The sequence below is a fragment of the Leucopleurus acutus genome, assembly GCF_964270905.1.
Source record: "Leucopleurus acutus genome assembly, contig: HAP1_SCAFFOLD_934, whole genome shotgun sequence".
NCBI lineage: Eukaryota > Metazoa > Chordata > Mammalia > Artiodactyla > Delphinidae > Leucopleurus > Leucopleurus acutus.
The window spans coordinates 17959-34431 of NW_028138534.1; the positions used below are offsets into that span (position 1 = coordinate 17959).

General features: G+C 53.7%; 1 protein-coding gene across 1 annotated transcript; it reads right to left on the minus strand.

Annotated features, from left to right (window-relative positions):
* Window positions 1-7385: 7385 nt before the first annotated feature.
* On the minus strand, window positions 7386-15207 carry LOC309979024 (acetylcholinesterase collagenic tail peptide-like; the record flags this gene model as incomplete). Its single annotated transcript, XM_082865840.1, has 6 exons — window positions 7386-7455; window positions 9101-9203; window positions 10571-10691; window positions 11031-11150; window positions 12374-12513; window positions 15073-15207. Coding segments are annotated over 6 exons (689 nt in total), but the record flags the coding sequence as incomplete, so codon positions are not given.
* Window positions 15208-16473: the final 1266 nt, after the last annotated feature.

Consider the following 16473-nt stretch of genomic DNA (forward strand, 5'->3'; position numbering starts at 1 on the left):
AGTGCCCTCCTGCCAGCCAAACTGGACTTGTTCTTCCTGCCTCCGTGCCTTGTCACTCTCCCCTCCCCCAGCCCCACTCAGGGGTCTCTGTGGGTGCCCCCTTCATGGACTCCTCCTCTGTTGGTTTCACCAGCTGGAGTACTGTGTGCACACACGGACCTTCCTCTTGCTCGAGCTCTGGTTGGTGTGAACTCCTTCAAAGCAGGCACCGTCGTGGTCATCTCTGTTCCCTGGAGGATGCCCAGGAACAGACCTGTAGATGCTCACAGCCTGGTGGGAAGGGAGCAGAGAACCAGCCAGTGGAGCACAGAGGGCAGACGTAGAGGAAACATTCCAGGTGTTTGGAGACAGCTGGAAGCTATCCATGCTGATTTTCGTGGTTTTGAAGTCTCTAACTGAGTTGTTAAAATTGCCTTTTCTTTGTTCTGTGTAATGTCTGCCGCGCTGTGGTTCGAACGGCGAGGTGTGAAGACTTAAGTCCAAAGCACCTGAGGAGCCATGGCAAGCAAGCCACAGTAAAGATGTGATTTGGGGAAACTTAACAAGCTAGAGGTTTCTCATGATGCCACTCATTTCTGTAGCAGAGTCATATTTTTCTATGTGTGGTATTAATATGTATGTGCTTCAGTGGTGGGAAAACTTGAAAATTCCAAAATCCTTATTACTTCCCTATTTGAGAGGCTGGTTAAGTAGGGTGTGGTGCGGTGTGTGTGTGCGTGTGATGTATTTATTACATTATTTTGAGAGAGTAACCGTCTGTTATGTGGATATACATTGGGTACAGCCAAATTGAATATTTCCATTTGGCGAGGAAGGTAGGATTCATGAAACTCAGGCCTTAACCAGTAGGCTGGATGACAAGACCAATTGAAGCGTTATAAAATGTCTTTTTGTTGCTCCTGTTATCTTTGTCTTGGGTTCATTGTCTCATTCTTTAATGATTATTAAAATCATGTGCCTGAAAGTTTATTTTGCTTGATTATGAGGTAGACATGCACGTTTATATTTATGTAAAGTATTTGCTGTAAAGTGTTTTTGGTTTATTCTCTTAAAAGATCACTATATTTAAGTAAAAAATGAAGGTCAGCAATACACTTCATGTCTTGGTGGGTTTTATTTTCTTACTAGAAATCAATCTAGGAATCAGTGAAAAATGTAGGGTTCTTTTAAGAATCCTTTGTGCTTAAGCCTAATTACCTAAATTGATTCCCTTTTAATTTGGTGTTTATGATCGTTAGGATGTACACTTCAGTTTTAAAAGGTGTGAAGTTCAAAACTAAAGGGTGGCTTTAGCAAGGCACATGGCACCTGAGGCCTTTTTACTGGGTCTGGAAAGGCAGGCTTTTAGCTTTGGGTCTGGGAACCATGCAGGGGTATCCCTAGACATGTATCCTAGTCATTTTAGCTCGCTAGAGTCCTTCCACCTGGAATGCCACGCTGCACAGAAGGACACGTGTACACCTCTGACCCCCAGTCAACACTCACAGTCTGGAAATGGTCCTGCCTCCTGCTTGCCCTCCGCACCTTGGATACAGCGACGCCCACACCTATCTTGTGGTCTTGGCGCCCGGATAGCTGTAAATCCCTACGTGGGAAGTGACCATGTTCCTTTTAAATTCTCTGTGGCGTCTTTTACCTATTGGGTGCTCAGTAGATTTGGATTGAAGACAATTACGCGTTCAGAGAACTAGGCCAGGAATCCTCTGCTGCTTATCCTATACCCGGCTCCCTTGTCTTCCGGTGGAAATGGGAGACTTGAGCCAGGACTCTCAGTGGGGAAGCGGTGGTGCATGTCCATCACCTAAGGGACTGTTGATCCTCAGGTAACTATTGCCACCACAACAGTGTGTAACAAACCATCCCAAAGCTTGAAGCTTAACATAATAAGCGTTTATTCTGCAATTTAGGCTGGACGTGGCTGGACAGTTCTGGTCTTGACTGGGCTCCTTCCTGTGCCTGGGATTTGACAGGTTTAGCTGGTCTAGGATGACCTCAGCCCTCACAGCTAGGGCAGCTCAGGTGGACTCCATGTCTCTCATCCTCAGCAGCCTGGCCTGGGCATGTTGTCACAGCAGAAGCTGAGGAGCTAGATGAGAGGAGACTGCCCCTGTCGCAATTGCTGACATCTCATTGGCCAAAGCGAGTCACAGGGCCAAGTTCAGAATCAAGGGGCTGGTGGGCAGATACACTCCAGCAGTCGATGTGAGGAGTGGCAAAGTTCTTTGGATCCCGGGAGGTGTGGGAATTGGGGCAGTTACTGCAATCAATCTGCTGCCTCCATGGACCCCATGTCTCCACCTTGGTTGAGAACCCTGGGCTGCATGATCACTAAAGGCCCCTCAGGGCTCTGGCTTTTCTCCTGGCCAGAGGGATAAAAGTCCGGAAGAGGTAAGAAAGACAGCTTTGTGTTCGTGGTTCCTGCAGAGGGCGCCAAGCCCAAGCCAATGGCTCCTCTAGGCGGACACTTCACTCTGTACACTGCGTGTAGTTTGCTAACCTACCCTTTCCAACCCAAAGCACCACTCTAGTTACCTATTGCTAAACGACAAACTGCCCCGAAACTTAGTGGCTTAAAACAACCACCATTTGATCTGATGGAATCTTTTGGTTAAGAATTAGGACAGAGCTTGGCTGGGCAATCCTGCTTCTTGTGCTTCAACTGAGTCACTCAGTTAGCAGATGGGCAGGCGTGGCGAGTCCAAGCTGGCCTCACTCACATGTCTGGCGCATGGTGGGTGGCTGGAAGCAGGCTCATTTGGGGCCATACATGGCCTCTGTAGCAAGGCCATCTCAGGGAGGCCATCTTACGCGCTGGCTGCCTCCCCCTAGGACAGGTGTTCTGAAAAGCTGCGTGGCCTTTTATGACCTAGCCCAGAAGGCACAGGCATCACCACTGCAGTGTTCTATTGGTCAAAAGCTCACCTAGATTCAAGAGGAAGGGACATGGACCTCCCCCCGGCTTTAATGACGAGTATAAAAAAGCCACCCACCCGAAGTCCCCAACTGTCTTCCCTGTGTTTTTTGCCTAGTCTTCTGCAGTTGTTCTCAGATGAGACATATCCCCAGGGCAGGCTCTTAGGTCCCTGGTCTAGCAGCATCAGCATCCCCTGAGACCTTGTTAGAAACCCAGATTTTCAGGCCCCACCCTAGACCTGCTGAGTCAGAATGACAAGCCCTTCGGGTCATTCTGATGAACCCTAAAGCTTGAGAACCACTGCTCCAGGACACAGCACCCTTGGTGAGTCTCAAGTGATGACCCATGACCACGATGACTGCCTTGAACTTCCCATCTAGGTAGGTGTTGGATGAGGGTGACTTGGGGTGGGGCACCCATGGAGTGTGGTTCTGTGTATGGGTTGGAACATCAAAGACAATTCATCGTTGCCTTTGAAGAAGTTACTGGGGGCAGAAGTTCACTGTGACGTGGGCCCCTGTACCTTCCTGTGAAGGGAGTGGGGCAGGGGGAAGAGAGGGCAGGGGAAATAGCTGCTTCCTTCCTTTGGTGAGGTTTCTCGGAGACTTGTCTAAAAGTCCGCCGCCTGGGTTTGAAAGGAACTCAAATGAGCCACAAGAGAGAATGCCCCTCTGATACGGGCAGTGTGAGTCCTCTTCCTCTATTTCTTGGGCAGGCGGGTTGGATGAGGTGGGCTGGGGAATTCTTAACTCATCACTCTCGTGTGGTTTGCACCCCTCCCAGGATGGTTCAGAATGAATATGCGGGTGGGGGACCAGCCCACACCCTGGACCCTCTGTGCCCATGGTGGTAACTGGGCTGCTCTAGTATAATAATCTCCCTGGTGCATCGCCAGGGACCTCGAGCTGTGTGTGAGCCCATTGCTACCACACAAATGGAAGGTCTGCGTTTCGTTGAAAATTTAAATTGGTTCACTCCACTACAGAGGAGGGCTGGGGCAGACAACCCAAGTAAAGCAGCCACTGGGGTGTAAGCTGGCCCACTGATTATAATGAGGTTTGGAGAATCTTAAGCAATTTGACCCATATGTGCCCTCCACACCCCTACCTATTAGGGTGATGGATGGACCCATGTGTCTGCCCCAAGACGCTCAGAAACTTTGTCCTACCATCTTCCCAGGCACTGGTTCCTATATCTCAGTTACCAAGTTCCCTTCAGAGACCTTACTTAGCTTACAAGTTTGTCACATTTGCCCATTCCTGCTCCCCAGTATATCCGGTCCAGCAGCCACCCCTTCCCCGCACAGCCTGTATGCTTCTGGCGAATCCCCAGGGGGTGCGCTAAGGGCAATCTTAAAACCTTTGCCACCCTGGGTTCAGGAACCCAGCTGTGATCTGATCAGCAGGCAGCGTTCTGACAACAGGAACCGGTTCACGAATGGGCATGTGACCCAAAACATGCCAACAAGGCTCAAGGCAAGATTTGCTGGGGACTCCTGGGGGGAAAAAAACTTCTTGAGAGCCACTGGAATAGATGTTCTCTCTTCCTGTGGATGTTACAAGGTCCAGCTGTTAGCCTGAAACTGTAGTAGTCAGCTTGTGACCACCCTAAGGACTGAATTAACAGGAAAGATGCAAATAGCTGAGAGGCTAGATCAAGCCGAGAAATGGAGTGGAAGCCTTGATTGAACCTTGCCTGATCGCCACTCCACTCCTGGAACTTATATGAGCCAATAAATTCTACCCTGTGGTTTATATCATACTTAAGTTGGATTTTCTGCTACTTGCCAACAAAAGCATCTGGACTGCCACTGCCTCCTTTGGTGACAATATCTGAAGGCCCTGTCATAGTCTCAGCCATGCCACGTGACAGCTTGAGAGTAGCCAACGGAATCCATCACCCCTCCAAGGACGTACCCCGTCACAGCTGGAGGGCAGAATCCACACTCACCAGCGGTTAGAGTTGGAAAATTCAACCTCTGTCTCAAGTCTCTCAGGTGAGGAAACTGAGGCTGTGGGAAGTGATGAACCAAGTATGAACGGGTAAGGGGCCTCCCACCAGCAGATGATCCCAGGAGGTGTTTCTGTGGCTGCCTGGCCTGCTGACAGGTGTCCGTGCTCCTGGCAAAGCTGCTCCCTACGCCGCGGAGTTAATGTTTCAGGGGAGGCACGGGTCCACCTTCCCCGATCTTTCATCTTTTCATTTCAGAATGCTGAAGGGGGAGAATGACTATTACTATATATATTCTCAACACATGTGACCTTGAATCCTTTCATTTCCTGAGCCTTTCAGAACACTCCCTAGAAATAGCTGGAGGCGGCCCCCCTCTAATACTGCAGGGTCCAGGGACAAGAGCACAGATGGTGGCTCCCACACGAAATGTCTGAGTATTCACATTAGGATCAAACTGACAAACTGTTACACATTAAATAGGTTCTGCTTACACTTTCATGAAGACTGGAATTTTTAGATTCCTCAGAGTTTTCTGTGGCAGCACCAGGAGAGCGGGCCTCCCTGCCCCTGGCCCGTCTCACGCCAGGATGTGCGGCCTGTGTCTCCAAGCTCCATCTACCACCCCTGCAAAACAGCTTGTCCCTGGCCACCCCTCACGCTTACAGGTGTATGCAAGCCACAGTCAGGAGGACAGGCGCGGAGAGAGGGCTGTGTGGCCCCGGAAGCAGGCTCAGGACCACTCGGGTGGAGAGTTAGGGTTTCCTGGGACCTGCAGCATGGGGTGTGCAAGTGTCACCGTGGCCCCGTGAGGAGGGTCATGGCCAGAGGAAGGCCAGAGTAGTGCCCTCCAAGGAATGGGACCCAGGACTGGGCCACTCTTGGCCAGGTCCAAGGGCAGTACTGGACTTCCGCTCTGTCCTATGCAAGATCATAAAGCAAGGCTGGGGGTGGGCAAGACCCGGCTTGGTGACCTTGGACCTCAGTTTCCTCCCTCATCCCTGAGGGAGCAGGACTGCTTTCCATTCTAGAACCCTCTGTCGAGTCTGGAAGCAGACTGGATTTCAGAGCCCTTATCCCATCCAGCAGTTCTGGGACACCAGCCCCAAACCCCCAGGGAAGAGAGAGCCACAGTAGGGAGGAACACCGCCTTTATTTCTTGATTTCCCATCCGGAGATGCCACGATGAAGGTGGTGGCTTCACATGGGACAGACGTGGGCCATGGAACATCAGCCCGGGACTTGCAGTAGAGGCGGAGGGAGCCAGACTGACCCATGTGTCCACCCACCCCGAGGCTGATTCGCCCACGACTGGCCACCAGCACAATGCCAAGTGCCCAAGACACAGGCCTTGTACACAGGCCCAGGGAGTGTCCCTCCATCTGGTAGCAAATGGGCAAATCCCACCTGAGGTCTGCCGTGGGGAAGGCGTCTTTCCCAAACAAAGCTAAGCCTCACTCAGGAAATATGGTGATGAAAGGCAGCTCACAGACACGCAGGGCTAACGGTCCTGTAGAAACGGGGGCTCGGGCGCACGCACACGAGGACAAGACTATGCACCACGAAGACAGGGAGGGAGGTCACAGGGCTCACGGGAGTCAGCAGGCAGCCAGGAGCTGGCGCCCAGGACAGATGCCGTCTCTGCCCGGAGCATGTACTCAATCGTGGGGCCCAGACAGGAAACCAGGCGGCAGTTTCCAAAGGACTCAGGAAACACCAGTGGCCGGCCTGCTAGCCAATGTCCTGAAGGAGAAATGGACACGTGGGACATTCACAGGACGGAGGTCCAAGTGCGCAGAGCCAGGAGGCCAGGGTGGTACCAGGGATGGGGAGGCCCCGAGAGCAGCCCCTTCGGGAAAGGTCGAAAAGAAGGCCACTGCTCTGCTTTCGTCTACACGGTAAGCACCCCAGCACCCCAGGGTTTGGCGGCGGTCTCGGTACTTATTCACAGTTGGGGCTCTGCCTGGGGAAGCCGCATCCACACGAGGCCGCGCTGGGCTGTGGTTAGCTGCGGGGTGGGGGGCTCCCTAGTTGGGCCCAGATCTGGGGGCCACCCCCAAAGAACAGGCCCACTTCCCTGCTCTGTGGTTCCCAGGCCCGGGGAGCCCCGGCCAGCTGCCAGGTGAGAATGCCCACGTTTCCAGAGGTCAGAGGAGACGAGAGGCCTGCGCCCCAGATGCCCCCAGCGGACGGGAGCAATCTCCAACAGTCTGTGTGCCTAACAGTGCAAAGCCAAGTCCACGATATTCGGAAGGGAGGGCCCCGCAGGCCGTCGGTCTGGCCGGAGGGTCGCGATGGGCATGTGGAGGAGGCCCGGTACTCGGGGTTAAGACAGGATGCAGTGGTCCTAGGTTCTTCCAGTCGGACTGCGTTAAAAGCACATCTTAGCAGCAAGAGTTTGTCCTTGTTTCTGTTGCATGAAGGTGGTGGAAACCGGACCAGGACAGGGCGAGGTCAGTCTGCCGAGGATGGAGAAGCTGCTGCCAGTTCCGTGGGTGCAGCCGCCTCCTCCCAGCGGCCCTCAGGTGAAGTAGCGACAGGGCGTAGAGTCGATGTAGCAGTACGGGGTGCACCGCAGGTCTCCGTACGACCTGAGGGGGGCAGACACGGGGCAGTGGGCAGGAGCCCCAAGGACACAGCCATGTCCTCAAAGGCCTCCTCTCGCGACTCTGGTCAAACCTCATCTGAGAGCTGCCCTACTGCCACCCTCCTAAGGGCGAGGGGCTCCAAGGTGAGGGGCTTGGGGCAGCTGAGTCCAGGCCTCTGGGGCTTCTCCCCTTGAGTCCATCTGAGGGATCTGGGGGAAAGGGGTTTGTAGGTAGCCTGGCTCTGAACGCAGCCTCTCAGAGAGAATCGGCCCTTTCTCCAGCGCTGTCCAGTAGACCACACTGCACTATTTCTGTGGCACGCACTGGCCATATGTGGCTATTGAACTCTTGAAATAAGGTTAGTGTGAATGAAGAATCGGATATTTAACTTTATTTAAATAGCTACATGTGGCCAGGGGCTACCACATTGGAGAGCACAGCCTACATGTCTGTAAGCCCAAGCGCTAATTCCGAGGCTGTGTTGTATTGATACACCACGCCCACATTCGCAAGCATCCCCTGAGGCTTCTCGGGACTAAAGAGTAACCACAGAGAGCGGCGGGGTAAGCCCTGGGCCCCACGTGTCCCTGTACCCCAGGTCCGACTGTCTATACTCAGCGGTGTCCTTCCGTCAACTCTTTGGCAGGGGCCTGGCAGGCGCCTCCCTACTTCAGGGAGGGGCAGTGAACACAGACACACAGATGCAGTGGAGTTCTGGCCCAGCCTACAGTGCTTGGAGTTTGGGGTCTGAGCTCCCCCAGCCCGGTTTGATTTGTTGCCCTGCGTTTGGGGGTGGGCATTGAGGCGACCTCCTTGGAGGAGAGAGACAGGCCTTGGGTCCTGGGTCCAAGCCTACAGAGGAGTGGGGCTGGAGGGAACGGCTGGACAGATGGACTCCTGAGGAACCAGGGATCCACTCTGGGACCAAGGGAGAAGCAGGATGTGGACTGGAAGAGGAGCGGCCTCCCTACCTTCCCTACAAGCTACGCAACTCTGGTCCTGTGAGCCCTGGGGGAACAGAGCCCAGGAGAGCCCATTCTGGGCATGGGATCATGCCTCACAGGGCAGAGGCCCTCAGCGGGCTTGGGAGATGTCCTCGTGGAGGCCAGGACACTCAGGATACTGAGCCACGTGAACACCCACTGAGGGGTCTCAGAAACAACTGCAGGGGGTGCTTGAAGGGAAGACTCCATTCCTGGGGTTTTCTGGGAGGACTTTGGAGCCACCAAAGTTAGATACTAAGGCTGGTGGGATCTCATGTGTACCCACAGGCCTGCTCGGTGGTTCCAGAGAATTCAGGTTACAGATGCTTAGATTCTCTGAAATGCCCGGACACCTCCCCCCTCCACCGGCCCCCCCTCCCAGGCAGGCCCACTCCCAGGAGACCAGTGTGGTCACGGGAGCGACAGAGCTGCGGGCCCAGGCGGAGCTGGGGGCGGGCGACTGCTCTGAGTGGCATGTGGGTTTCTGTGTTTAGCACTGTCCCCCTGCGAGAGCAGGGACCATGCATGTGTTCCATGTCACCATACCTCAGAGTCCAGAAAGCCCCAGGAACACAGAGGCATTCGGGAATATTTGTGAAGGAAAGAGGAGTAGGCAGGAGGGAGGGAGGCCGGGGTGTGGTCACAGCCCGCGAGGTGGTCCCTACCCGGGGAGATAGGTCTCACAGGTCAGGTGGCCGAAGTCAGAGCCGTCACAGTCCTCCACGCCCCTGTGCCGGTGACCATCTCCACAGTAGGCCCGGCGACAGCCTGAGGGGACACAGGAGGTGAAGCCCTGAGAGGGGGGCGGGGTGGGGGACAGCCTGGCAGGACCATGTGGCCTGAAGGAGCCCCCCCCCCCCGTCCCACAGAGCCTGAACCCTCCTGCAGGGATGTCCACAAAGCTTCAGACCCCAATCCCACGGGAGGACACTGTTTCTGTCGCAGGACCACCACGGGGGGGTTCCCGTGAGGTGAGGGTAGGGAGACAGGCACGTCACAGCCTTGGTGGCGCTTGTCTGTCTGCAGGGAGCTTCCTGTGTCCCTCGGGAGCCAGACTGTCCTCCACGGGGTCTCTGTTCTCACACCAGGAGAGGGGCCAGGAGTATGAACCCACCCTCATTTTTATAGGGCTTTGAGACTAGCTATTAGTTCCTTCCTGCTGTGTCATCTCCACGAGGGGCAGGGGGACTCCAGGCAGAGCCAGCATCCTAGGAATCACCGCCCAGGAACTGTCGCGGGAAGTGCAGCTACACGGAGAGAACCAGAGACTTCATCCTGCACCTGCCCCTGCGCACTCTCTTCCTCCTCTGAGCTCCTTGCTGGCGAGGAACCCACCTTTGCACCTACACATCCCCAGCCCTGGCTTCTCATAGCAGGACTTTAAAAATAACGCAGTGAAGGGATGTCGAGCCTTCATGGCACCCAGACAATCCATGCACACGTCAGCTCACAGAATCTCACAGAATCTAAAGGCTTGAGCATTCGGTGCGGTCATACCCATTTTTCAGTTGGGGAAAGTGAGGCCCTCCATCACCCCACTCACCGTGCAGCCTCCTCTCTGAGCCTGAGGGTGACTCAGTGGCTTCCAGAGCCTGCGTCCAAACTCTATCTGAATCTAAAGCTCATGCTTTCCACCTCACCTCCTGCTTTTGTCACTTGATTTTTTTAAAAAAAAGAAAGAAAAACGACGCTTCAGCCCTATGCTGCCTGCCTGTCCTGGTAGCATCCGTAAGCCTGAAGGTAGCCCAGCCACCCAATCCCCCAAACAGAGCTCTGCTATCAGGACTCTGTCTGCTAAAAGTGAGTCCTGAGTCAGATGCTTGCCTCCTCCCGTCTGCCTCTCAGCCCTGCATCACCTTTATCTTTTGATAAGAACTTGGATTAGAACGTGGGTTTTGCCAAGAAGTAGGATTCAAAAGAAAGGAAGGGCCCGGTGGCTTCTCTGGGGCCAAGATCCTTGACAGCAACCCCATCGCCATGCTTGGACGGTGGGAGGGCTCACGTTTGGCCTGAGTGGGGAGGGTCGTCCCCCCAGCAGCCCAGCTCTGGCTCTAGAACTGTCCCAAACCAGCACAGCTGGTGTCCAGGGCTTGGCCTGACCCCACCCGGCAGCGGTTCAAGCTGGGGCCACTCACGGATGCAGTCGTCACCCACATCGCCGTTCCCGTCATCACACTCCTCCCCCGGCTGCAGGACCCCGTCCCCGCAGGAGCCGCGGTGGTCTACGGGGTAGTCCACAGGGTAGAAAGGCGTCAGCTGGCCAGAGAAACACAGCACGCACGGTTACTGGTAAGGTGGGACAGGTAGCCAGGCACTGGGGACAGAGGGTCTGGGCGGGGGCAGGGCAGTGGGGGAAGGGCACGCCTCCCCTGTAGCCAGAGCTCTGTGGTTGGCAGGAAGGCTGTGTAGGGCTGGGAGCCTGTCTGGAGCCTTGGCCCAGAGCAGAGCTCCACGTGGGGAGCCAGGGCATGGCGAGCTCTCAGAGGCGGGCTGAGGGAGGGCACTCAGACTTCCATGGAAAGCTCTGCGCCAGGCCTCGCCTTCCTTTGGAGGTGCGTCCCTCTGCTGATGGGGTGTGTGCTGAGCGCCCCGTACCTGGATGGGGAGCCAGCCAAGGCTGTCCTTGAAGTACAGAGACCTCTGGTCTCTGCGGAAGGCAATGGCATGTTGGGTGTTCAATCTCTCAAGCTCCTCCTGGTTGTTGACCACAAATATCTGCCGGAGGAAACATTGGTGAGGATTCCAGGAAACACTTCTACGGAGGGCGGGGGAAGAGCCAGAGGAGGAAACAATCCCTGACCTTGGGCTGGTGATCAGTGGGAAGGGCGGTTTGCTTTTACACGCCTGCATCCCTCCTGAAGTGGTGACCAATGTCTTGATTCCCACACCTTCCCGATCCAGTTCCTAATGTCTGAGTTTGAAATAAAAATATCTACCATGGTTTAAAATTTATAACATTTAAAATGTTACAAAGACTTGGGGACTTCCCTGGTGGTCCAGTGGTTAAGAATCCGCCTTCCAAGGCAGGGGACACACGTTGGATCACTGTTTGGGGAACTAAAATCCCACGTGCCGTGGGGCAACTAAGCCTGCGCGCCGCAACGAAGATCCCGCGTGCCGCAAATAAGACCCGACACGGCCAAATAAATAAATATTTTTTTAAAAATGTTACAAAGCCATAAATAAAAAGGTGATGTCATCTAATCAAGTAATTCAACACCTGGAAATGATTCTTAACAAAAATCCTATACTCAAAGTGTTCATTACAGTGTTATTTATATCAGGGAAAAGCTTGGGAGCACCTGATACCTATCTGACAACTGGGCTCTGGTTAAGTAAATCACAGCACAGCCACATGATGGACAGAGTATTACCTACCCATTCAAATTATGAATTGATGTCCGGGTTTACTTTAAAATAATCTAAGGTAGATAGGCTGTCGTGAGTAAGTGTAAAAAGGAAACAAGATTAGCCGGGAGTTGACAATTGTTGAACTTGGGTAAAGAGTACAAAGAGGTTCCTTACGCTATTTGTTCTGCTTTTGTATTTATTTGAAGTTTTCTATAATTTTTTTTTTTTCTTAGAAAAGACAAAGAAAGGAACTCCCTGGCAGTCCGGTGGTTAGGACTCTGCGCTCTCACTGCCAAGGCCTGGCTTCAATCCCTGGTTGGGGAACTAAGATCCTGCAAGACGTACGGCACAGCCACACACACAAAAAAAAAGACAAAGAAAATACTCCAAAATAGACCCACAACCTTGGTTTTCTTCTTTTGATTTTCCCTTATTTTCCAATTTCCTGTAACGAGCTTGTGCCCAGTATAACGGAGGAAATAAGTTTTACTAAAAGGCTTTTACAAAGCCCGGGGAGCATCCTGAGGGATGAATCCCGGAGAGTCCTGAGGGATGACCACCCCAGATTCCGCCCAGAAGAGCCTTACCACAGGAACTCGTGGGGAACTGGGCCCATACGCAGACTCCCCGTAGGAAGGGTTATTCACATTCATGGGAGGGCCACAAAGACATCTTCCTGGAGGCCCAGGAAATCCTCTTTCCCCTTTGGGTCCCATTACAAGGTGTCCTAGGAAGCAACAGACTGCTGTTATTAGCAAAGGAAGAGAAAACCAAACAGCCCAGGGAGGTGTCAGCAACCTTCATGACAGAAGTTTGAAGTCCACAGTGTGGACTTCAGGGAGGCCTGGAGGAGAGGTCCAGAGAGACATTTCTGGTTCAAGGTGTGAGTCCCTTAACCACACTGGGTGTGGCAACACCTTCCCCAACCCTCTTCCTCCCTTCCCTCTCTCTATACTTTGGAGACCAGACAGATGGGCATTCTACTTCCCAGACACCCTCGCTCCTGGAGGTGACTGTGTGCCACAGTGTCAGCCAATGTAAGATCCGTGGTGGGAGAAGGGTGAGTGTCTGGGGAAGTCTATCCTGATAAGGGAGAAGCATAGCTGGAGGGAGACACAGCTTCCTCCTTCTTCCTATCTGGAAGACAGACAAGATATCTGGTGCTGCAGCAGCTGTGCTGCAACAATGAAGTAACAAGTTTGAGAAGAGAAGCCAGATCGCAGGGAAGACCAGGGCCTCATGGGGCCTGGGGCCCTGAGAGTGAGACCTAGAGGCTGAACTAAAGCCAGCCACTGTCCACCTCTGGACTTTGTTGTAGGAGGGAAACAATCCCTATTTATATTTAGACCATTATTAATGGGGAGGTCTTCCTGATGAGTGCATTGCTGGCTGATAACTTTCATCATTTTTTTACTCATTTTATTTTGTTCTTATATATAGGAATTTAACAAAGGGATTTCTGAATGTGGGTTTCTTTGATTTCTTCTGGAAGAAATGGAATGTTTGAAAACGCTCAGCCTATTTGTTCTTACCTGATTCTGAGAAAAGTGTCCGGAAAAGATATGATCAGGAAATTCACTCCTTGAAAGGTAGGAGGCCTACTAGGGTAGTAGTTCTCACCTTGACTTGTAAAGGCCCTGATGCCCAGGCCACACTCTAGACGAATTCCATCAGGACTGCTGAGAATGGAGCACAGGCATCCGTGCTTTTCAAAGCTCTCACGAGTGAGCACCGAGGCTGAGAGCCGTTGGTCTCGGGAAATGGTCTTTGCACAAAACCCCCCACCAGACTGTCTTCCTCTTCACCCACCATCCCTCCCTCCCCAGGCACCTCCTGGCTCACTCCTGATCTGGGTTCCTACATCACTTCCTCAGGGAAGCCTTTCTGAATCCTCACACTCCGTCCTGTTCACATGGAGTACAGTTTCTTAGTTCCCCAGGCCTTTTCTTCCTGGCACTTATCTCTGTGATTCTATTCACTGTGAGATTATCCAGGCCAGCTGGATCTCCCCCAGGAGAATGTCAGCTCCACAAAGGCAGGTGGATGCCTGTTTGCACTCATCAGGGCGTGGCACAAAGTAGGGGCACAGTACATGTTTGATAACTGAATGAATGAATGCAGACTAACTGGAAAGGGAAGGTCTTCAGAAAAGACTAGAGGTCCCATTCCAGCTGGCAGAAAAGTGCTAGAGCCAGAGCCACCAACAGGGAGAGAAGAAAGAGAGGAAAAGATGGGCACTGAAAACAGAAATAAGTAAGTACCCCTCCTGCTGGGAAAATAAGGGGGAGCTTGGAGATCAGCCAGTCATTTGTTTCAGGTTGTATTACTGTATCGAGGGCAGTCAGCAACTGGGGACATGGTTTGCAGATCCCACAAGGGTGGGGAAAAAAATGACCCCGGGGGGAGAGATCTGGTCAGAACCCCGAGGAAGCAGCTGCAACTGGAGGAGGAGACCCCAGCAGGAATGCCCACACCCTGAGCCTTCCTGAGCCGGTGGACAGATGTGTCCAAGATGGGGATGCTGCCAGCCGGCCGGGAAGGGAGGCTTGCCAGCATCTTACACCAAGTTATGGTTGCTCGTTCTAACAAGAAATACAAATACAATCTGGGAGGAACGCCAGTCTCATGCTTGGAGGGACAGAGACTCCACCAGCTCAGGAATGTTCTGGGGAGTTAACCAAGGATGGGAGAGCATGGGAGCCGCCTTCCAGCAGGCTCTGTGACCGCCAACTTCTCCTCCAGAACCACAGCCTCAGAGAGAGGCTCAGGAGTTTGTCCCATTATCCAGCTAATTAGTGGTGAGGCTGAGATTTGAGTTCATGTTTGACTCAACACTATGCCATTCAAAAGACACATGTCCAGGAATACTGATGCTCGCAGGAAGCTGGCAATTCCCAGGTACCACAGTGATTCACTTATGCCCTGTCTGGGGTCAGGAAGGACTCAGCCAAATTTGTAATTTGGTTATTGCAAATTACATCCTAAAGGCATTTTACTGTGGTTCCCTCCCCCGTCCCCAGGCCCTCTTTCTTGGTTAACTTGGGTAATGAGAAGCTCCTGCCCCCTCCATCTCCCCAGAACGTCCCGCCCCCCAGCACCAGACACCAGAAGCAGAGGTGGCCTCCAGATAGGAAGACAGGATGTGGCAAGGAGCCTGCTTCCTGCCCCCCTCCCCCCTGCCATCATTTCCCTGCCGCTTCCTCCCAGCTGTCCAAGGGCATCCATTACCCCTGCCTGCTTCCTGCCAGGCTGCACTGAAGGGCACAGCAACCCAAACTTCCCCAACTCAGCCCCTCGGAGCTTGTCCAGCGGGCAGCCTCTCCCCCATCCCCGGCAGCCGGAGGACCCAGCTCTGCATCTTTGCTCAGGGAGCCTCCCATCTCCACTGGCCGCTGCAGTGGGAGCAGATCCGAGGGGTAACCTGGGAGAAGGCAGAGGAACCATGGAGTCATCTCCATGTCACCCCCATCCCACTCTACCCCTGCAGAAGCCGCATGGCTACGTGGGAGGGTCTCGGGACCAGGAGTCACAGGCTAATTCTGGACCAGGAGTGGCCACCAGTCGGCTCTGTGACCTTGGGGAATCTCTGTGATCTCTGAGGCGCAAAGTTCTCATCTATAAAGGATGGACCAGACCAGGCAGTTTAACCCGGGGTCCACAGAGCCTGAAGATATCCCAAGATGGATCGGGGGCAGAGGGTCTGGAGCTCTGGGAAGCAGTGAGCAGAATCTTGGGTGTAGGTAGACACATTTTTTTCCTGAGAGTGGAACTTTATCAGGCTCTCAAAGGTAGTCTCAGAAATCGCTGTGGAGGCCTGTTCCAACTCCTGAGGATGACCCAGCTGGTCCTGGGCACAGGAAGGTCTCTTTTAAATTCCTCCCCCTCCTTCTCTACCCATCCCCCCAAAAACATTTCTAAAGAGCAGAATTCTTGCCCCATTTTCTTCAGCAGCCTCACTCTGGGAGGTTCCCCAGAGGGGAAATGACCCAAAGGAAGGCACAGGGAGGGGACATCAGTCAAAGAGCTGGCCCGCATCCTGCTCGGCTGCCGTGCAATAATCCAGGTGGGACAGCCCGAGAGTCAAAGTAGACCAGGTGTGTGAGCACCTGCAGGGGCCAGCCCCACGCACCCCACCTGCCCGGCGCCATGCGGATGCAAAGCTGACTTGGCCAAGACCCTGCCTCAAGGACCTGCCATCTAGAAGGAAGAGGAAACACATCCTCAGAAAACAGTTAACAGTGGAGGGGCCATAGCAGATGCAACGTGGGACTGGGGCCCAAGGGAAGGAGACTCATCCCGTTAGGGACCAAGAAGGCCTTATTGAAGAGAGTGCTTTGAAGGAAGGAGAGGAGTTGGTGGGGTGGACCAGAGCAGCGGTCCCCAACGTTTTTGGCACCAGGGACCGGTTTCCTGGAAGGCAATTTTTCCACGGACCTGGTGGGTAGGGGTAGGGGGATGCTCCAGGCGGTAATGTGAGCGATGGCGAGCGGCAGATGAAGCTTCACTAGCTCGCCACTCACCTCCTGCTCTGCAGCCTGGCTGCTAACAGGTCTGGGGGTTGGGGACTCCTGGACCAGAGGATGACGGGAACACTATTTCAGGCCACGTGGACCCAGAGGGACTGTAGGAATATGCTCCAGCTCAACAGACAGCAGAGTCCACTGGAGGGCAGAGGGCACTGAGGTTG